This window comes from Ranitomeya imitator, chromosome 2, assembly GCF_032444005.1.
Source record: "Ranitomeya imitator isolate aRanImi1 chromosome 2, aRanImi1.pri, whole genome shotgun sequence".
NCBI lineage: Eukaryota > Metazoa > Chordata > Amphibia > Anura > Dendrobatidae > Ranitomeya > Ranitomeya imitator.
The window spans coordinates 468439618-468462686 of NC_091283.1; the positions used below are offsets into that span (position 1 = coordinate 468439618).

The 23069-nt window shown below is 40.2% G+C and overlaps 2 protein-coding genes across 4 annotated transcripts in view; one reads left to right on the forward strand and one right to left on the reverse strand.

The window, feature by feature from the left end:
- LOC138666693 (piezo-type mechanosensitive ion channel component 2-like) overlaps positions 1-10988 on the forward strand; it is a 194927-nt gene extending 183939 nt beyond the window's left edge. Inside the window, exons 54-58 of the mRNA XM_069754876.1 lie at positions 243-412; positions 510-626; positions 3329-3408; positions 3804-4032; positions 10601-10988. Coding sequence (XP_069610977.1) covers positions 243-412; positions 510-626; positions 3329-3408; positions 3804-4032; positions 10601-10856 — 852 coding nt within the window. The 3' untranslated portion in view covers positions 10857-10988. The remainder of the gene's footprint in view (positions 1-242; positions 413-509; positions 627-3328; positions 3409-3803; positions 4033-10600) is intronic.
- Positions 10989-11157: 169 nt separating this feature from the next.
- NPEPL1 (aminopeptidase like 1) overlaps positions 11158-23069 on the reverse strand; it is a 50132-nt gene continuing 38220 nt past the window's right edge. Inside the window, exons 8-13 of one of the 3 annotated variants that reach the window (XR_011318352.1) lie at positions 22451-22551; positions 17459-17582; positions 17172-17348; positions 16946-17056; positions 11885-14389; positions 11158-11703 (exon numbers count right to left, since the gene is read on the reverse strand). Coding sequence is in view for 2 of the 3 variants with exons in the window: in XM_069751233.1 (XP_069607334.1) it covers positions 14237-14389; positions 16946-17056; positions 17172-17348; positions 17450-17582; positions 22451-22551 (675 nt within the window). In the remaining variant the exon portion in view is untranslated. Of the gene's footprint in view, positions 14390-16945; positions 17057-17171; positions 17349-17449; positions 17583-22450; positions 22552-23069 lie in introns of all 3 variants that reach the window. The other 2 variants (XM_069751234.1, XM_069751233.1) reach the window with 2 other exon arrangements.

Sequence of the window (23069 nt, forward strand, 5' to 3'; positions counted from 1 at the left end):
AGGCCACTGAAATTCAACAGGGCAGATCCTACTTTCCCTTGACATCTTCTATTGCGGGAAGTCAGGAGGACCCATACACATTAGATGTCTGGCCGATTACTCTGAAATCAGCAGGTTCAACCTACTTTTACCTAATGTGTAGATGCCTTTATATTCCAGTTTTGGACCTTACATATAGCCTATATCAGAAGTAATATCAGATGCCTGGATAACTTAATTTTCTGCTCTTTTCTCCTACACAGTCTGCAATGCAGTTCATTGTTAATTACATGCCCGAGGACATTGTGACTGCCAAGATAAAGAGTAATGCCAGCCTGCTCTGGACCATAAGCCCGGCCAGCCGTGAAGCCATGATAGAGGAACTGTCAGAATCTGCTCAGATATACTTTGATATTCACTGGAGTATCCTCAGGTACGTTAGCATAGGTAGCCGGTGCCTGGAGAAGCAGGCCGATGGTACAAGCTGATGGCTGGGTATACTCTGATGCCCGTGACTTCGTCTGTTCCAGGAATGCATCCATCGTAAAGAGTGCAGAGAGTTTTGGGAAGCACACAGTATGCTATGAAGATACAGAAACCCGCGACCAAATAGTCCAGATGCTGAAAGGAGAAAGAAGGGAGCCAATGTGGGTATTTTACATAAGGCTTCTGCCTAACTACAATCTCAGTCTTACACAGTAGATTTAGTTGAAAGGAAACTGTTAAAAATTATGTTCACTATTTTTTTTAGATTGCTATAGTGCATGTAATAATAATACTCTGCAGGCCATTTTCTTAACAAACAAAACCTAAGACAGAAACAAAATGAACATATACCCTGCTGTAAGTAAGTAAAAAGCAATGGTGCATATACATAACATGGGGTACTAAAAAATTACCTCACTGTGATCAAGGGCCGAGCAGAATCGGGACCCAACTATGGACACCTTGCCGTGGGAATCTATATAAACGTAATGCCGGGCTCAGAGAAAAGGAGGCCACAACCTTGCTTGCACTAAGTGGAAAACTATTTTCTTAGCAAGGAAGAAACAAAAGTCTCATTGCCCCATTATAGCATTGATATTAAGGCTGGACATTTTGGCTTGATTGTGAGTCTACTATCTCCAACTAGCAGCATTAAAAATCTCAATCATACTGCAAAGTTGGGTTATAAACTTGTGCCCATAGCATAGCGAATGTCACACTGACTCAATGATGCCAAACCCCATGTGTTATGACTCTAATCACACTCACACTGGTAATGTACAAACCAGGAAAGACACAACACCTGCAAACAGGTCCCTGTTCAGACTAGTAAAGTTTCTAATCTGATCCCGACTTGTCCCTGCCTGACCCTAAGTAAACGTAATGGCACCCCCACTTGACATTGACTGACCCTGAATGTCCTTAACTGCACCCTATCTATACATTCAACTGAACACTAAAACAGTTAACTACAAAATAAAATACACATAAATCTGAGGATGAGGCACAGGCCTAAAAACGTGTCCACACAGTGACACAGGAAAGACGGAGGAAAATAAGTAGAACCAAAAATAAATGAAACATGTGGGAATCTCCAGACCCTAGATGTAAAAGAAAGGGAAGAGTGCTGGGGAGAAAGTCTCAGAAACAAACTGCAGGAAGAGCAACACAGAGATAAACCAGGAAAAATAATCCCTAGCTAAGGAGCTGGAACTCCAAACATCCATCAATCTGGAAGTATAGACAGCAAAGAAGGACAGTGAAAGGTGAGTATAATTAGCCACCCCCAAGATGTGATAGGACAGAACCAAATGATGAAGCGAGAGACACCTGAATAGAAGCAAACCAAGCAAAGGAAAGACAAGAGAACTATCAGCAGTTGGACACAGACCGAGCAGGTTGTGACAAGAGAGGGGAACTGACCACGCGGCAAGAGGTCACCGGATCGAGTTCCCGAAACCGAGCAATGACACATAGTTTAAAATGAGTCTGTCAGCAGAAAATGACTGTTCAAACCAATCGCACTCAGTGTGCTGTTAGCATCTATCTTCACCCACCTATGGTTTCTGTAAAGCCAGAGCTGTCAATGAAGTATGAGGAAGGTGGAGAGGAATGGAAAGTAAGAACGAGGAAACTGAACTGTTTGGATATGACCAACATGCCCAGAGCCGTTGTGCTTGGTTTGAAAAGTCATGTTGTGCTGACAAAATGCCTTTAATTCAGTAAACTTGTTCCCATCAGCCCACTCATACCATAAGGTAGGATAGCAAGAAGATAGGTAAAGGTGGTGGGGAGACAATTTGTAACTATGGAGACGCATCTAGGATCTGTAGATACAAAACTGTATTTTTTTTTTAAACTCTTGATGCATAGATTGTTACAATGATGTTCCATTTAGATACAAGAATGTAACTTTACAAACAGGAAACATGGTGTCACGTACCCACTTCTCAGCACGCAACTTGGGGTTGTGCCTGCAAGGGTTAATCTATCTCCCCTCTCACTCCAGCATTCAACCTCTGTCCTATGCTCTAATGGGAGCATAAATCACACACCGACCCAGGCCACACACCCACTAATACATGCTGTCACCACTCACCGAACACACGGGCGATGAGTCCCGGAAATATTACTACTGTCTACAAATCATAAGGCTCACACAGTTTAAGGCTGTGGATTCTTTAGAACATGCAAGGTTCAGCTTATTAAGTCTTATACTTTAATATAAAAGGTACAGTGCTTACAATAAAAAAGGGTATAGGAATATGGTAATAAAAAGTGACATACAAATATGCAAAGCAGTTATAAAAATAAACGTGAGAAAACTTACAGAAAATATCTATCTTTGTACTCTGCTTTCTGCTCCCTAGGGGGGGGATGAACATGGACTGGAACACATCAGCTTGGCTGCCCCTCAATCTGTGAACACCCCCCCCCCCTCCCTTTGTGTGTAGGTCTAATTTATAGAGTTACCCTGGAGGTCAAATTTCTATACCAGCCTCTCATGTTAAATTTATAATTGCTTGTTTGTGACTGGACCGTGAACACTCCACTAATGAATATATTATTTCCTCTTAAATTCTCTGTGTAAGTTTCTCACAGATAGATAGTGTCAGGCTGTAATTGACATCTCTCGTCAAAAGAGACAGAATGTGTGAAACGCTTCCCCTTCTTGGTTCTTAGCGAGGCCCCCTGATGAGATTGGAGACAGTAGATTGCTTTCTCACGGTAACATATGCTGTGACTCCTGTGAGACCTGCAGTCTCAGGACAGATGTTAAATTACTGCTAGTCACAAATATATACCTATACATATTTCGCTACACAGGGTTAATTAATAATCTTTGTATTTATATTTTCATTAGCATGCTGAAGAATATTTTGCCAAAACACCTCAGAGCAAATTCAGGGCCTGAAGCAAAAATTGCTCATCGGCTTCAGACAGGTAAGAACTACCCAATAATAGTGCAAATGTCAATCCTCCTCAGCCCTCCATACACACTAGATAGCTGTCAGCCAAAAGCTTTCTCCCCCGATTGCCCCATACTCGGAAATACTCCTGTCTTCCCCTTGAGAGACCTGCGTTCAGACTCCTTTGGCTTCTTCTTATCTCCCAGAGTATAGAATCGGCTATTGGAAACCCATTGAGCTGGATCCCTCTCTCCCCCAACATCATCTATCTGGTGAGACTTGGGAGACCCTTATACACGTTAGCTTACCAGCCAACCTCAACAAACCTGCAAGTCCTATATGATGATTTTGATGCAGATTTGATAGGGGTGTAAAGTTACCCCAAAAAACAATCAGAATTGCTTATACCTTACTTTCATAATTTTCCAGAATTTTCAGACAAGGCAGAAGACATTCAGAAATACGCTTTCTTCCGTAATTTAACCCTAAAACTACAGCAGCTGTCTGTGAACAACACATCGAACCAAGTGACAGAGTGGTGGTTGATTCAGGAGTGGAACCCGGCTTGCGGTCCGGCCGGCTGCAGCAAGAACATCGAGCTTGTTATATACAATGATAAAGCCAGTCCTCAGAGTCTGGGATTTCTAGCTGGATATGGGTAAGCTGTCTTCATAATACCCTATGTCATTATCCTATCTGAATACACTGCTGGATATGTCATGAGATTGACAACTGGAGCAATATACTCTATGAAATAGACATTACATACAATCTAAGGTCATGTATATACACAATGCATATTTTCCACTGCAAAAATTGCCTTAATCAGCTGTAAAATGTGCATACGTTACAAATGGACATTGTCATTAATATGCAAGTCTCCAGTTCTTACTCTTCTAGAAGGCGAGAGTAGGTACAGGGTATAGGAAATATATGGACAGCGCTCTTGACCATTTCCATCTCACTTACAGGCTTGTAAGGAATTCATCTTGACCGTGTTTGGCCAACTCTTAATTCTCTGCCATCCTAACCGTCCACAGGACAATCAAAAGGTGGTTGCGACAAAAAAATGGAGGAAGATTGATACAGCATGTCAAATAAGTATTGAACATGTCACCAATTTTCTAAGTAAATATACTTCTAAAAGTGCTATTGACATGAAATGCTCACCAAATGTCAGCAACAACCCATCCAATCCACAATGGCAAAAAAAAAATCAATACGTAGATGTCAATAAATTAAGTTATGCGTAATAATGAGAAATGACACAGGGAAAAAGCATTGAAAACATGAAGAATGAGAGGTGCAAAAAGCCATGGAAAGTCTTGACACCAGCTGAAGTCTATCAGTAATTAGAAAGCAATCCTGCCACTTAGTGAAAAATATCAGCTGGTTTAACTGATGGTCTATAAAAAGGTGTCTCATTACCAAGGTGCCACACAAGAAACATCTCATGATGGTTAAAATCAGTGAGCTGTCTCACGACCTTCATAACCTTATTGTTGCAAACCATACTGATGGCATTGGTTACAGAAGAAGGCTGCCGTCACACTAGCAGTATTTGGTCAGTATTTTACATCAGTATTTGTAAGCCAAAACCAGGAGTGGAACAATTAGAGGAAAAGAATAATAGAAACATATGCACCACTTCTGCATTTATCACCCACTCCTGGTTTTGGCTTACACATACTGATGTAAAATACTGACCAAATACTGCTAGTGTGACAGCAGCCGAATTCCTAAAATACTGAAGATACTAGCGAGCACTCTTGGGCTCATAATCCAGAAGGGGAAAGAACATCATTTCACCATAAACCGGTTACAATCAGGTACTCCCCTCAATATTTCAGGCAGAAGTATCAAAAGAATTGTCAGAAGAGTTGTCCAAGAGCCAATGACCCCCTGTGGAGTGCTATAGAAAGACCTGGAATCATCAGGTACAATTGTTTCAAAGAAAACTATAAGTAACGCACCAACCTCCATAACCTGTATGCACGCTCACCACACAAGACTCCATTGCTGAACAAAACGTATATTCAAGCGCGTTTCAAGTTTGCTCAACATTTAGACACGCCTGTGGAATACTGGGGGAATATAGTATGGCCAGATGAGACCAAAATGTATCTCTTTGGAAATGTTTGCCACAATACACACCATGTTTGGAAGCCAAAAGGAACTGCATATCATGCCAAAATCACCATACAACAGTGACGTTTGGAGGTGGGAGCATCATGGTGTGGGGCTGTTTTTCAGTATATGGCACCGGTAAACTTCATATAATTGATGGAAGGATGAATGGACAAATGTACGGAGACATTCTTGATAAAAATCTGCTGCCGTCTACCAGAATGATGAAGATGAAACGAAGGTGAACATTTCAGCAAGATAATTCTCCCAAACAGACAGACAAGGAAACGCTCAATTGATTTCAGTGAAAGAAAATATCGCTGTGAGAATAGCCGAGCCAATCACCAGACCTGAATCAGATAGGAAATTTATGGAAGGAACTAAAGCTCAGAGCTCACAGAAGGAGCCCGCATGAGTCATTCAGGATTTGAAGAGTGGTTGTGTGGAAGAGTCTACCAAAATCAAACCTGAGCAATGCATGCGACTAGTTTCTTCATATAGGAGGCGTTTTGAAGCTGTCATCTCTAACAAATGCTTCTGTACGAAGTATTAATTACATTTCAGTAAGTGTGTTCAATACATGTTCCCTGTGTCATTTCTCATTACACATAAATTAATTTATGGACATCTATGTATTGATTTCTTTGCCTTTGTGGATTGGATGGATTGTTACAGACTTCTGGTGAGAATTTTCTGTCAATAGCCCCTTTAGAAAAATATTTACTTAGAAAATTGGAGACAAGTTCAATACTTATTTCACCTATCAGAATTTGAGGTTAGATTATAATTGTAAGTCTACCTTCAGCTCTTAGCCGGCATTCATTTCAGTTTGGTGCATCTCTGGTATATTCATATGCAGTGTGTTTTTCTGCTGCATTTGTTTTTTGCAAAAATAAAACTTGTTTTTTTAACAGTACCACGTTTGTTTTTTTTCCTTGACTGAATTTTGTAATTGCAGTATTTTTGAAATCTGCAACGTCAATTCTTTCCCCAAAAACCAATGAGAAAGTGAAAATAAAAAGCTGCAAAAAAAAAGCAACTGTGTTTTTTGCTGTGTTTTTGGTGAATAAATCCAACTTTATTAAACATTTACTGTAGTCAAGCACACATGTAATCCCCACCGAAAGCGCTGCAAAAAAAGGGTCAAAAACTGGCATTTGGAACCCAGCGTTTTGCGGCCAAGAGAGCAAGTTTTGGCTGCAGCAAAAAAAAAAAAAAAACAGTAAAAACGCAACATGTGAATTTTTTCCACTTTCCTTTGGCAGCTGTTAAGCCAGAGCTGTCAATTAAAAATAAAAAGAAGGTCACAATAGATTGCAATCCTTAGTTAACGTTTTGGCCCTGTAATTGGACCTTCATCAGAACTGGACAAAATGCATAAAAAAAGGGACTATAATAAGTGATAATATATACATATTTACATATACAAAAATTATGTAATTCGAAGATTTTATACAATGCAGGATACAACGATTATACATTCATTGTTAGGTACTGTTTCTTCCGCATTTTTATTTAACTCCTTTACCCCCAAAACCTGTTTTCACCTTCATGACCAGGTAAAATTTTACAATTCTGACCAGTGTTACTTTATGTGATAGCTCTAGAATGCTTGAAGGGATCCCACTGATTTTGAGATTGGTTTTTTTCATGACATATTACACTTCATGATGGTGGTAAAATTTGTTCTATTTGACTTGCGTTTATTTGTGGAAAAATTGGAAATTTGGTAAAAATGTAGCAATTTTCAAAATGAAATTTTTAAGCCCTTAAACCAGAGACTTATGTCACACAAAATATTTAATAACCTTTCCCATATGTCTACTTTACACCAGCACGATTTTTTAAACATCATTTTTTTTGTTAAGAAGTCAGAAGGGTTAAAAGTTGATCAGCAAATTTTCATTTTTCCAACAAAATTTACAAAACTTTCTTTTTTTTTTAGGGACCTCATCACATTTAAAGTGACTTTGAGGGGCCAATATGACAGAAAATATCCAAAAGTGACACCATTCTAAAAATTACACCCCTCAACGTACTCAAAACTACATTCAAAAAGTTTATTAAGCCTTCGGGGTGCTTCACAGGAACTGAAGCAATGTGGAAGGAAAAAAATGAATGTTTAACTTTTTTTTCACAAAAATGTTACTTTAGACCAAAATTTCTTTATTTTCACAAGGATAACAGGAAAACGTGAACACCAAAATTTCTCCTGAGCATGCAAATACCCCATATATGGGGGCAAACTACTGTTTGGATGCACGCCAGGGCTGGAAAGGGAAAGAGCACCGTTTGACCTTTTGAGCGCAAAATTGTCTGGAATCATTAGTGGACACCAAGTTACGCTTGGAGAGCCCTTGATGTGTCTAAACAGTGGAAACTAGACCCCTCAATGAATATATCTATTTGTGTGGTGCGCACCTTGAACCCCAAGGTGCTTCACAGAAGTTTATAACATTGAGCTGTGAAAATAAAAAAAAAAATTGTTGCAGAGCTGTAGGAGAGATCAGTGCAACATAGGGTCTCAGTATGGCAGGCGATAAAATTAAATTTACACTCACCTTTTAGGAGTATCTATAAAGCATGTAAAAACGAACATCAGATGCAGCAGATTCATGGCCAGTAAATGACCAAATGATATCCAGGAAAGAAAGGGGAGGTTTGTGAATGATTTCCGTGCTTGCTGATCAATGATGAGATGTGTATCCCAGATTGTCAAATGGATAGTGGTTTATTCTATGCGTTTCAAAGTACAAAAGACTTCTTCATCAGGAAAGACCACAAGTGTAGCAAAGGCAGTAAAAGTACCATTTAAATAGTGCGCAGATTCCAAATGTCAAACAAAAACCAGCGCTTTTTTTTTTAATGCAGTAAAATTGACAAGGCAGCATTATTCTTCGGCTTTGTACAATTACAGCGATACCACATTTATATAATCTTTTTATGTTTCGGCGCTATTAGACAATAAGAACTTTTTTAGAAAAAATTATTTTTGCATCGCTTTATTCTGAGAGCGATACATTTTTTATTTTTCCGCTGATGGAGCTGTATGATGGCTTGTTTTTGCAGGACAACATGAAATTTTCAGGGCTAACATTTTTATTTACATTCATTTTTTTAATTGAGTTTTATTTCTCCCTTTGTTCGTCGTTATGATGATAAAGCATAATTTATTTATTTTTTATACAGTCTTCACTGAAGAGGTTTAACTAGTGGGACAGTTTTATAGGTCAGGTCATTCCGGATGCAGCGATACCAAACATATGTACTTTTTTTTTTTTCACAAAAATATTTATTTATATGTACAATATATATGTATATATACAGTATATATATATGTATATATATTTTTTAAACATTTTTACTATTTTTTTTTTCACTTTTTTGCTTATAAAACACAGCAATCCACGAGCATGGCTATGCTTTATAAATGGTCAGTGCTGCACTGACATACACGCTTGATACACCACGCTCTGAGCATGGTGTAACAAGCTTTCTAGCTCTAGCGACTTAGATGTCGTCATGATGATGGCCCAAGTGCCAATTGGAGAGCAGAGGGGGATCCATAAGCCTGCCTTCTAAATGCTGGGATCGATATTGATTGCAGCATTTAGCGGGTTAACCCTTTAACCCCCAGAGGTATTTTCATTATAGATTTTTGCTCCCCTTTTTCCCAGAGCCATAACTTTTTTTGTTTATTCGGTCAATGTGGCCATGTGAGGGCTTGTTTTTTGCGGGATGAGTTTGAACGACACCATTGGTTTTAACATATTGTGTACTGGAAACACGGAAAAAAAATCCACGCATCAAGTGCAATGAAATTACAAAAAAAAGCGCAATCCCACAGCTGTTTTTTTTTTTTTTACCATGCTCACTAAATGCTAAAACTGACCTGCCATTATGATTCTCCAGGTCATTACGATCATCTTATGATCTCCCATTATGATATTTTAATGCAATGTTTCAGCGACCATATAAACTTAATTCTGGCGTTTTTACTTTTTTCTCATTACACCGTTTAGCGATTGAAATTTGTTAGGTTTTTTGTTTTATTTTGAATGGGGTGAAAGGGGGGTGATTTGAACTTTTATATATATATATTTTTTAAACTTTTGGCGTGCTTCAATAGTCTCCATGGGAGACCAGAAACTGCCATAACCTGGCTCTGCTACATACAGGCGATGATCAGATCACCTATATGTAGAATTGCTCACTTGGTATGAGCGCCGACCACCTGGTGGCACTCACAGCAATCCAGCAATGACAACCGCTACTGGAGACCTCTGGTTGTCATGCCAACCCATCAGCGACCCACGGTCCTGTGACACGGACGCCGATGGGCGAGATTTCTGGCGCAGAAGTGTGTTAAATGCCGCTGTCAGAGATTGACAGCGGCATTTAACTAGTTAACAGCCGCGAGTGTATCGCGATTCCACCCGCAGCTGTTAGAAGCACATGTCAGCTCTTCAAAACAGATTACATGTGCCAGAAAGATGTGGGCTCAGTGCCGGAGCCCACATCAAAGGGAGGGAGTCCGACATCGGGCATAATGGCAAATCACACACGTACAGAGGCTGTGCAAAATTACCATAACGTATCCATACGTCCAGGTCGGTAAGTACTTGCATACTTCCAAGGTCGGGAAGAGGTTAAGGAACAGTAATTTTCCATATACTTTGATATCAGAAACAAGAATTTCTATTTAAGTTTAAAGGATCACTCCTTTTTTCAGATATCCTTTAAAGTTAAATAGAAAATCTTGTTTCTGATATCAAAGTGTATGGAAAATTACTGTTCCTTAAAAAAATAAGGAAGAAACACCAATCAATGAATGTATAATTGTATCCTGCACTGTATAAAATCTCCTTCGAATGACAATTTTTGTATATGTAAATATGTATATATTGTGACTTATTATTGTCCCTTTATGTATTTTGTACTGTTCTGATGAAAGTCCGATTACAGGACCCGAACTGTTAACTATAAGTATAACCTGCATTAGAGACTCCTGAAAAAGCCCCCATGTCACAGACATGACAAAATAGTTGAATACCCTAGCAGTTAATTATTGCTTTCTCATTTTTTTTCTGAATTTGCAGCATTGTGGGTCTCTATATGTCCGTTGTCTTGGTCATTGGCAAATTCATCCGAGAATTCTTCAATGGCATCTCACGGTCTATCATGTTTGAGGAGTTACCCAACGTTGACCGGATTCTGAAGCTCTGCACAGACATTTTTCTAGTCAGAGAAACTGGAGACTTAGACTTGGAGGAGCAGTTGTTTGCTAAATTAATCTTCCTGTACCGTTCTCCTGAAACTATGATCAAATGGACAAGAGAACGACATGACGAGTGAGCTAACCGCGGACATTTCAGGTAGAATCAGGTATCTGAAAGTGTCTATGGAGAAGGCTGATGTTATACTGATGATTCTGCTGTTACCTTTACTTTGTATAAGACCCTGAATAAACCATACTAGTTTATAAAAGATATGATAGGCGTTCATTGATGACCCAAAGGTGACATCAGGTCACCAACATATAGGACTCAACCTATACTGCCAAGTAAAATCGCCAATACAGCAAAATGGAAGGCAGTATAAAAGGTTACTAAACCTGGATTAAGAGCAAACCAAGCACTGACGACAAAAGCCAAGACACATATGGAGAGTTTTAATAAAAACTGCAAAGTCGTGTAGAAAGACAGACATAAAACATCACCTGGTGGAGGAGTTGGCCAAAAATACATGGAGAGTGGAAGGAGCAGTGCTTTCTAGAAAGGCGATAATCACCAGTGACTTCCAAGTCTCATGTACCGTGCTGAAAAGCATCAGAACACCAACTCCAGCGGGCACCATCCACATACCGTGCCGTGAAAAAGTATTCATACCCAGTGAAGTTTTAGGCCTTTTTTTTTTTTTTTTTTAGATTACACCTACAAACTTTAATATATTTTCTTGGGATTTTATTTAATATAACACAAAGTAGCAAGTATTTGTTAAGTGTAAAGTAAATGACATGGCTTTCTAAATTGTTTAAAAATATAAATCTGATATTTGTTTGACGTGCAGGATCACCTTTCGCTGCAATTACTGCTATAAGTCTTTTGGGGGTATGTCTCTACCAGCTTTGCACATTTAGGAGGCTAATAGTGATGAGCGAGTATACTCGTTACTCGAGATTTCCTGAGCATGCTCTGGTGGTCTCCGAGTATTTGGATGTGCTCGGAGATTTAGTTTCGGTCTCTGTAGCTGAATGATTTGCAGCTATTAGCCAGCTTGAATACATGTGGGGATTTCCTAACAGGCAACCCCCACATGTACATATGCTGGCTAACAGATGTAAATCATTCAGCTACAGAGACAGAAACTAAATCTCCGAGCACATCCAAATACTCGGAGATCACCCGAGCATGCTCGGGAAATCTTGAGTAACGAGTATAGTCGCTCATCACTCAAGGCTAACATATTTGCCCATTTGTCTTTGCAAACTCGCTCTAGCTCAGTGAGATTGGATGAAGAAGTCTGCAAACAATATTCAAGTCTTGGCACAAATTGTCAATGGGTTTACTTCTTGACTGTGACTGGGCCATTTACACACATGAATATGCTTTGATCTAAACCATTATATTGTAGCTCTGGCAGTATGTTTAGGGTCGTTGTCCTGCTGGTAGGTGAACTTTACACCTCAGTCTCAAGTCTTTTTCAGCCTCTAATAGGTTTCCTTCCAGGATTGCCCTGCATTTAGCCCCATACATCTTTCCTGTCCCTGAAGAAAAGCATCCCCGCTGCATGATGCACCCACCATGTCTGACGGTGAGGATGGTATTTTTAGAGTGATGTGCAGTGTTCGTTTTCCACCATACATAGCGTTTTGTATTTAGCCCCAAAAATTCTACTTTAGTCTCATCATAACAAAACACCTTCTTCCACAAACTAGTTGTGTCCCATACATGGCTTTTTACAAATGGGTCTTCTTATGGCTTGCTTTCAAAAATGGCTTTCCTCTTGTCACTCTTCCATTAAGGCCAGAGTTGTAGAATATACATCTAAGGCCACGTTCACAAGTTCAGTATTTTATAGCAGTATTTGTAAGCCAAAATCAGGAGTGGAACAATCAGAGGAAGAAGAATAATAGAAACATGTGCTCCAATTCTGCATTTTTCACCCAATTTTGGATTACAAATTACTGATTTAAAATACTGAACGTGGCCTAATAGTTGTCTTATAGATAGATATTCACACATGAACTGTGGAATTCTGCAGTTCTTCCCGAGTGACCATTGGCCCCTTGCCTGCTTGTCTAATCAGTGCTCTCCTTGCTTGGGATGTCAGTTTAGGTGGACGGTCATGTCTTGGTTAGCAGTTGTGCCATACTCGTTCCATTTTTCCATGATGAATTGAACAGTGCTCTGTGAGATGTTCAGAGCTTGAGTTATTTGTTTTTATAACCTAACCCTGCTATAGTCTTCTCCACAACTTTATTCCTGACCTGTCTGGTGTGTTACTTGGTATTCATGGTGCAATTTGATTCGTAATGCTCTTAAATAAACCTCTGAGGCCTTCACAGAACAGCTGTAGTTACACTGAGAATAAATCACACGCAAGTGGACTTTAGAAGGCATCACCCCATCCACAAATAGCCTGTTGTAACATCTCTTACCATCTTGTCACAGTAATTCATTTATCTACAGCTCTGTCAAAAATTAAGAGACCACCACATCAAAACCCCGTCATGGGCAGCCCAATCTCCAGACCTGAACCCCATTGAAAACCTCTGGAATGTAATCAAGAGGATGATGGACAGTCACAAGCCATCAAACAAAGAAGAACTGCTTACATTTTGGGGCCAGATGCAATGTGAAATACTGGTGGAAAGAATGCCAAGACGCATGAAAGCTGTGATTAAAAATCATGGTTATTCCACAAAATATTGATTTCTGAACTCTTCCTGAGGTAAAACATTAGTATTGTTGTTTCTAAATGATTATAAACTTGTTTTCTTTGTATTAATTATTTGAGGCCTGATAGAATTGTTTTTTTTGTTTTTATTTTGACCATTTCTCCTTTTCTGAAAAAAAAAATACAAAATTCATTGCTTGGAAATTCGGAGACGTGTTGTCAGAAGTTTATATACTAAAAGAACAATTTACATCTTACTAAAAAATATACCTATAAAGAGAAAAATCAGACAAACTGAACATTTTGCAGTGGTCTCTTAATTTTTGCCAGAGCTGTACTTGCCTGACAAAGGAGACTCTTTGAATACTTTGGGTTTTTGGGCATAAAAGTATTTACATTGTTTTTTTCTGGCTAACATAGTACCACAATATAATGACTATTTGCACATTACACAAGTGGACTCAATTTACTAATTATGTGACTTCTGGAAGCAATTGGTCACTCAGGATTTTATTTAGGGGTATCAGACTACAGGGCACTGAATACAAATCCACGTCACTATTTTCAGATTTATATTTTTAAAATATTTAGAAAACCATGTATCATTTCTTTTACGTTTCACAAATTTTTGTCACTTTGTGTTGGTTTATCACATAAAATCCCAATAAAATACATATAAGTTTGTGCGTGTAACGTGAAAATTTTTTTGAAAAGTATAAATACTTTTCAAGGCACTGTATACCATTATCAAGTGCCAGGTATATAAATAGTCAGTATAGTGACGGGAAACCCTTGTGCCCAGATCAGATCAGCGCAATCATGTAATCACGTAGTGGTCACACCAGACGTCTCCTTTTGGTGTCTCTCTCAGGAGTCTCAACGACTTCATCATCTCCCAGCGGAGAAACCATGTTTAGTAAAGGGTCCTCCGAAGCACGGCCAAACAGAGACAGGAGTAATGCAACGCCAAAGCCGGTGGCTCTCTCGCCCTGCAGACAGATCAGAATACATGTGTGAATATGGAGAATGATGAAGATCTTGGTTAGGTAGAGTTTTAGCTACTCCACTTTATTGTACTGAGGCAATGCAATAAATACAGTGTATATAATAAAACATATGTGCCAATATGCCTCAGAAATGCACACTGCCAGCACAATGGCTTGTTCCAGCGGTGCACAACCTGCTGCCCATGGGCGTCCTGTGAAACCGTTCTGTGCGACCTCCAACCATCTGACCACAGACGCTCTTCTCCGGAGTGAGGAGGAGTTGTGCTTAGCACCAGAGCAGGGATGAGTATAAGAGTGCACGGTGTTTCAATCTCTGGACTGCACATATAGTGGTGAAATACAGATGTCCTGGCTCCTGTACAGCACAGAAAGGAGTCGACAAGAGGGAGACGTGGCTACAGCTATGTGCGAGTGCTGTTATATTCATCCTAGGAGAAATTATGGGAGCTGTGGTCAGATTTCTTAGAGCGACATGTTCAGACACAGGAAACAAGTCAGGTCAAGAGACCGTAATCTTTGATTTCCTGCGCTGTAAGCCATGGGCGGGAAGATGGTGCTGAAGCTCCAGAATTGTCGGCTTCCAAGCGCTCACTCAATGTTGTGCCTGGTTTGTGCAACCATCGGAGGCGAGTGTGTTACCTCTCCCTCCACCATTCACGGTGTTTGGGGTGACTTTCACATGGAGCACCCTCTCCTTTCCTTTGTTATATTCATCACAGTTTATGGGAGAAGAGAAAAAATACAATGGCGTGCAGCATGCGTGGTTTCTTTCTGTCCGAATTGCAGTTAGTGGGGAGAAAGGGGATCTGTAACCTCCTGATACATGGGAGTCCTAAAAATGGAACTAGCCGCAATAAATGTTTCTGAATGTAATACCCCCTAATATTTAAATCTGGGGTTTGTTCAATCTGACAATATTGTTCTCGGACCAAAAGAGGTTCTGTGCCACGTATCGGCTCAGAAAAGGTCATGTAATGTGCACAAAAACATCATGTTAATAAAAAATCTAAAAATCGACATACAGCAATTAAATGAATATATATTAACAAGTGGATGGCTGCATACTTCACCCACTTGAAAAGATTTAAAAAGGTTTTCAACTGAACATTGACTTTTGATCTTTGCCCATGGAAGACCAATGTACTCTCTTAGGCCTGTCCCACATGTCCAGATAATTCTGGTACCGGAAAAAATCGGTACCGGAATTATCCGTGTGCTTACGGAGCACATCAGTGTGGCACACGTGCGGCAGCCGTGTGCCGACTGAGGACCACACGGACCGTGCAGGAGACAGCGCTACAGTTAAGCGCTGTCCCCTGCGTGCGGTGCTGAAGCCGGTATTCATCCCTTCTTCCCAGCAGCGTTCGTTGGAAAGAAGGAATGAATAGTCTTTTATTTTTATTTTTTTTTGTTTTTAAAATAAAGTTGCCTGTAATCTGCCCCCTCCCACCCCCTATGTGCCCGTCGCTGGCCTTAAAATACTTACCCAGCTCCCTCGGCGCTTACATCCTCTCAGCTCTTCTTGTATGAGCAGTCACGTGGTGCCGCTTATTACAGTAATGAATATGCGGCTCCACCCCTATGGGAGGTGGAGCCGCATATTCATCACTGTAATGTGCGGCACCACGTGACCGCTCATACAGGACAAGCAGCGACGCTGAGAGGATGTAAGCGCCGAGGGAGCTGGGTAAGTATTTTAATGCCAGCAATACCGGCAACTTTATTTTAAAAACAAAAAAAAAAAAAAAAAGATTATTCATTCCTTCTTTCCAGCGAACGCTGCTGGAGAAAAGAAATGAATGGGGCTTCAGCACCACACGCGGGGGGGACAGCGCTTACAGTAGCGCTGTCTCCTGCACGGCACACAGATTGCACACGGACAACATCCGTGTGCGGTACGTGTTTTACATGGACCCATTGACTTTAATGGGTCCGTGTGATCCGTGCGCTCCCACGAACACTGACATGTCTGCGTGTTTTCCAAACGGACACACGGTCCGTGAAAACACGCTGACATGTGCAGAGACACATTGATTTTAATGTGTCTACGTGAGTCAGTGTCTCCGGTACGTGAGGAAACTGTCACCTCACGTACCGGAGCCACTGACGTGTGAAACCGGCCTTATGGACAGTCATCCAACTTCCCATTCCACTGAATTCCTGACATTTCTCCACTCGTCATGTCACCAAACTCCACTCCAAGTATGATGGAAGGGGCTGGTTTCAACTTTTGGTTACTCTTCTGTAGGTGATCACACTGGCCGGTACAAGGCAATAGTATATATAGGCAATAGTCCACTAAAAATCATGGACAACATCCACAGTAAGAGCTTATGTTAGTGAGGGGGAAATTAAGTGGCTCCATTTTCCATTTTTACCAGTTTTAATGAAATGCCGCTCATTTTAGTGGATGACATGCGCAACATTTTCCAAGATCTGCAATTTATAAAGAAGGCTGTAGAAATTATAAACCAAAGTGTGGACTTTCCACCAACTCTTCAACATGTACCTATCCATTGAAGGTTGGTAAGTACTCACCGCATGAACAGGGGACGCTAGATCAACATGCACCCAAACTCCAGGCCAGTCAAAACCAAGGTGAGATGCAATAAAGAGGCCAGCACATGAGCTCTGGGCATTCTCCCGGTCCTAAAAGAGTTCAGAAAATTATCAGCGTCAGCCCCTTATACTGTAGATGTAAGATAGTATAATGAGAAAACAGTGAGAAAAGGAGTGCAACACCCCATCATTCTCCTCCACTCACCGCCACAGAGTTCTTCATATCAGCCACAGCAGAAGAAAACTCATTAAAGTGCAGCTCTGGACAGTAAACCAGTGGGTGAACCAGATCTCCACACTTACGGCCAGCCTTCACACAGGCCATCTCCCATTCCTCACTATTGGTTAGTATTGCAGCGTGATATTTGCCAGTAGCAATGCCCTGAAAAAAAAGAGAAAAAAAAACCAAAGCTTAAGTCCATCCTAGTATTAAAATGGATGCCTTACTGCAAATACAACCAGAAGAAGAATATGTAAACCCACCCGTCTCACCTGAGCACCCGTCAAAGTCGCCATATCCAGAATGATATCTGCATTTAGGTCCTTGCAGGCATAAGACACCCCGTCAGCCAGCACCAGCCTCCCCTCCGCATCAGTATTGTTAATTTCAACCGTTCTAGGTTAAGAGTTAAAATAGGAAAAATAAATGAAAATGTCATAATAGGGTCCTTATTAAGGGGGATTTTATCTAGCCAGACATTCAACTGGACATAGAATCTTCTGTTTGTGCTAAAAGCTACAAGTTATTATCCGCAATTGAGGACAATTCTCTCTCTCAGCTGGTAGATGAACCAACCAGGGGAGATAATCTGCTGGATCTGGTTCTGTCACATAGACCATATAATTTCAGATCTACAGATCGTGGAGCATTTGGGATGCAGTGACCATAGTATGGCAAGTTTCAATGTCATTTTCAATCAAACATTCAAAATGGGAAATGCAAAAACCTGGAACTTTAGGAAAGCTGATCCAACAAATTAAGACAAGAGCTTAATCAAGTAGACTAGGACCACAATGTGGTAAATGGGGATGCCGAACATATGGGGCATGTTTAAGGAACTACTACCACTACTACCTCGTTTAACACAATAAGAAATATGCCTAAGTCTGAGCATATTGAACATTGACAAATCCCCTAGCTCACATGGCATTCATACTGAAGGAATGAATTGACAAACCGCTGTATCTCATTCTTAGACTCTCTTGCAACAGGCTTAGTGCCACAGTGATCAAAAGAAAAAAAAATTAATCAAATCCCCCTTTAATAATCCCCTTAGTTACATAAAAATTATAAAATAAAATAATTGTTCCATTCTTTGCAGTTGGGGTTAGGTTTGTGTAAATGACGATGGTATGATGGCTAGTATTGAGCTCAAGTACTCGCTACTCAAGTTTGCATCTGGTGCTCGGGTACGCACGGAGTATGGCGGATCCTCGCATGTTATTTGGGGGTTTAGCAGCCGCAAAACATGCGGGGGCCAGGGACTCGAGTTTCGGGACTTGTCTCTCGAGCACCAGCAATAATCGGTGCATACCCGAGCACCCAATGCAAACTGGAGTAAGGAGCACTTGCGCTCAACACTGATGATACGATACACTTTATTGATCCCGGGGGGGGGGGAGGGGGGGGGATTACGGTATTACAACAGCAATACAGACAGCAGTACATAAAATATTAGGACAAATCTTGCACAGGTATACCAACATTATATAACAAATAAATGTGGGTAGTTCAGGTATATAAGTCACTGTTAATTGATATTAGTACACCAGCAATCAGTCATTATTGTCTACCACCCTTGGGAAATGATGTACTCAATAGGATGTTATCAAATTCTGTGTCGTACCTGTGGGTCCAAAATGCTCACTAGACCCATGGGTAAAATCCTTGAGGGGTCTAGTTTCCAAAATTGGGTTACTTGCCTTGTGGGGGGGGGGGGGGTGTTTCACTGTTTAGGCACATCAAGGGCTCTCCAAATGCAACATAGCAGTCAAAAAGTCAAACGGTGCCCCTTTTGAGCTCTGCCGTGCGCCCAAACAGTAGTTTTCCCCCACATTTGTGGTATCGGCGTACTCAGGAGATATTGTACAACGAATTTTGTTGATAATTTTCTCCTGTGAAAATAAAAAGGTTTGGGTTTAACCCCTCTCTGACCTTAGACGTACTATCCCGTCGAGGTGCCCTGGGCCTATCTGACCCTCGACGGGATAGTATATCATAGCGATCGGCCGCGCTCACGCCGAACAAAAAGTGGAATAACACGCGATCAAAAAGACAGATATAAATAACCATGGTACCGCTGAAAACGTCATCTTGTCCCGCAAAAAACGAGCCACCATACAGCATCATCAGCGAAAAAATAAAAAGGTTATAGTCCTCAGAATAAAGCGATGCAAAAATAATTATTTTTTCTAGAAAATAGTTTTTATCGTATAAAAGCGCCAAAACATAAAAAAAAAAGATAAATGAGGTATCGTTGTAATCGTACTGACCCGAAGAATAAAACTGCTTTATCAATTTTACCAAACGCGGAACGGTAGAAACGCCTCCCCCAAAAGAAGTTCATGAATAGCTGGTATTTGGTCATTCTGCCTCACAAAAATCGGAATAAAAAGCGATCAAAAAATGTCACGTGCCCGAAAATGTTACCAATAAAAACGTTAACTCGTCCCGCAAAAAACAAGACCTCACATGACTCTGTGGACTTAAATATGGAAAAATTATAGCTCTCAAAATGTGGTAACGCAAAAAATATTTTTTGCAATAAAAAGCGTCTTTCAGTGTGTGACGGCTGCCAATCATAAAAATCCGCTAAATAACTCGCTATAAAAGTAAATCAAACCCCCCTTCATCACCCCCTTAGTTAGGGAAAAATAAAAAAATTAAAAAAAATGTATTTATTTCCATTTTCCCATTAGGGTTAGGGCTAGAGTTAAGGCTACAGTGGTTGGGGCTAAAGTTAGGGTTAGGGTTGGGGCTAAAGTTAGGGTTAGGGTTTGGATTAAATTTATGGTTGGGAATAGGGTTGGGATTAGGGGTGTGTTTGGGTTAGGGTTTCAGTTATAATTGGGGGGTTTCCACTGTTTAGGCACATCAGGGGCTCTCCAAACGCGACATGGCGTCCGATCTCAATTCCAGCCAATTCTGCGTTGAAAAAGTAAAACAGTGCTCCTTCCTTTCCGAGCTCTCCCGTGTGCCCAAACAGGGGTTTACCCCAACATATGGGGTAACAGCGTACTCAGGACAAATTGGACAACAACTTTTGGGGTCCAATTTCTCCTGTTACCCTTGGGAAAATACAAAACTGGGGGCTAAAAAATAATTTTTGTGGGAAAAAAAAAAAGATTTTTTATTTTCACGGCTCCGCGTTATAAACTGTAGTGAAACACTTGGTGGTTCAAAGTTCTCACAACACATTTAGATAAGTGCATTGGGGGTCTAGTTTCCAATCTGGGGTCACTTGTGGGGAGTTTCTACTGTTTAGGTACATTAGGGGCTCTGCAAACGCAATGTGACGCCTGCAGACCATTCAATCTAATTCTGCATTCCAAATGGCGCTCCTTCCCTTCCGAGCCCTCCCATGCGCCCAAATGGTGGTTCCCCCCCACATATGGGGTATCAGCGTACTCAGGACAAATTGGACAACAACTTTTGGGGTCCAATTTCTCCTGTTACCCTCGGGAAAATACAAAACTGGGGGCTTAAAAATAATTTTTGTGGGAAAAAATTATTGTTTTATTTTTTATGGCTCTGCATTATAAACTTCTGTGAAGCCCTTGGTGGGTCAAAGTGCTCAACACACCTCTAGATAGGTTCCTTAGGGGGTTTACTTTCCAAAATGGTGTCACTTGTGGGGGGTTTCAATGTTTAGGCACATCAGTGGCTCTCCAAACGCAACATGGCGTCCCATCTCAATTCCTGTCAATTTTGCATTGAAAAGTCAAATTGCCCTCCTTCGCTTTCGAGCTCTATCATGCGCCCAAACAGTTGTTTACCCCCACATATGGGGTATCGGCATACTCAGGACAAATTGTACAACAATTTTTGGGGTCCATATTCTCCTGTTACCCTTAGTAAAATAAAACAAATTGGAGCTGAAGTAAATTTTTTGTGAAAAAAAGTTAAATGTTCATTTTTATTTAAACATTCCAAAAATTCCTGTGAAACACCTGAAGGGTTAATAAACTTCTTGAATGTGGTTTTGAGCACCTTGAGGGGTGCAGTTTTTAGAATGGTGTCACACTTGGGTATTTTCTATCATATAGACCCCTCAAAATGACTTCAAATGAGATATGGTCCCTAAAAAAAATGGTGTTGTAAAAATGAGAAATTGCTGGTCAACTTTTAACCCTCATAACTCCCTAACAACAAAAAAATGTTGGTTCCAAAATTGTGCTGATGTAAAGTAGACATGTGGGAAATGTTACTTATTAAGTATTTTGTGTGACATATCTCTGTGATTTAATTGCATAAAAATTCAAAGTTGGAAAATTGCGAAATTTTCGCCAAATTTCCGCTTTTTTTCACAAATAAACGCAGGTAATATCAAAGAAATGTTACCACTATCATGAAGTACAATATGTCACGAGAAAACAGTGTAAGAATCACCAGGATCCGTTGAAGCGTTCCAGAGTTATAACCTCATAAAGGGACAGTGGTCAGAATTGTAAAAATTGGCCTGGTCATTGACGTGCAAACCACCCTTGGGGGTAAAGGGGTTAAAGTAAATTTTTTGTGACAAAAAATTAAATGTTCATCTTCTCCTTCCACATTGCTTCAGTTCGTGTGAAGCGCCTGAAGGGTTAATAAACTTCTTGAATGTGGATTTGAAGATTTTCAGGGTTGAAGTTTTTAGAATGGTGACAATTTGGGGTGTTTTCTGTCATATAAGCCCCTTTAAGTCACATCAAATGTGATGTGGGCCCTAAAAAAATGGTTTGGTAAATTGTGCTGGAAAAATGACAAATTGCTGGTCAACTTCCTAACTAGAAAAAAGTTATGTGGGAAATGTTATTTATTAACTATTTTGTGCGACATAACTGATTTAAGGGCATACAAATTAAAAAATTGAAAATTGTAACATTTTCCAGATTTTTTTAAAAATTCGCCAAATTTCCATTTTTTTTTTTTTTTTACAAATAAACGCAAGTCAAACAAATTTTACCACTATCATGGAATACAATATGTCATGAAAAAAACAGTCTGAGAATCAGTGGGATCCCTTGAAGTGCTCCAGAATTATAACCTCAAAGTGACAGTATTTTATAATTGTAAAATTTGGCCCAATCATTAAGGTTAAAATTGGCTTGGTCACTAAAGGGTTAAGAGATTAGCTGAATGACAGGCAAAGAACACACAACCTTGTGTGAATACTTAGATGGACACAAGATTTCATGTGATACACTATTGTATTTCTATTTTTTTCACTAAATCCCATCCTAAATCTGATCAAAAGTAGAGTAGAAACAAGAAGATCTCCTCACTTTCCAGAGTACAGCAAGTGGATGTCATCTGGTCGAGTTGCATTTGGTCCAACAGAGTTCTCAGCCAGACAGAACAGGGCATGGAGGTTGTCCTTAAAACCCTGAAATATAAAGAAAAAGGGATCTAGAGGAAAGTGTAATTATTATTATTATTTATTTATATAGCACCATTAATTCCACGGTGCTGTACATGAGAAAGGGGTTACACACAGAGTTATAGATAACGTTTACAGTAAACAGGTTTACAGTGACGGACTGGTACAGAGGGGAGAGGACCCTGTCCTTGCGGACTTACATTCTAAGTTTAATCTTGGCTGCCATGACACACACCCATAACCTGAAGTGCTGGTACCATTTATGGTTACATGCCAACACTGCGGATTACACAGCTGGAATCTGCCTCTTCGGCTACTGACACCTATAGTGGTTCTCAGTCCCTTTAACTACTTAACACTCCAGGACGTACCATTACGCTATGGAGCGTGTTAGGGACTTTTGCGTCGCCTCCGAAGCAATGCCTGCACCACAAAAAGCAGATACCAGCTAAAATATACCTGATATCTGCCTCTTAAACATCAGCTATCCATGTACCAACCAATCGCTACAGGTAACCTCTTCA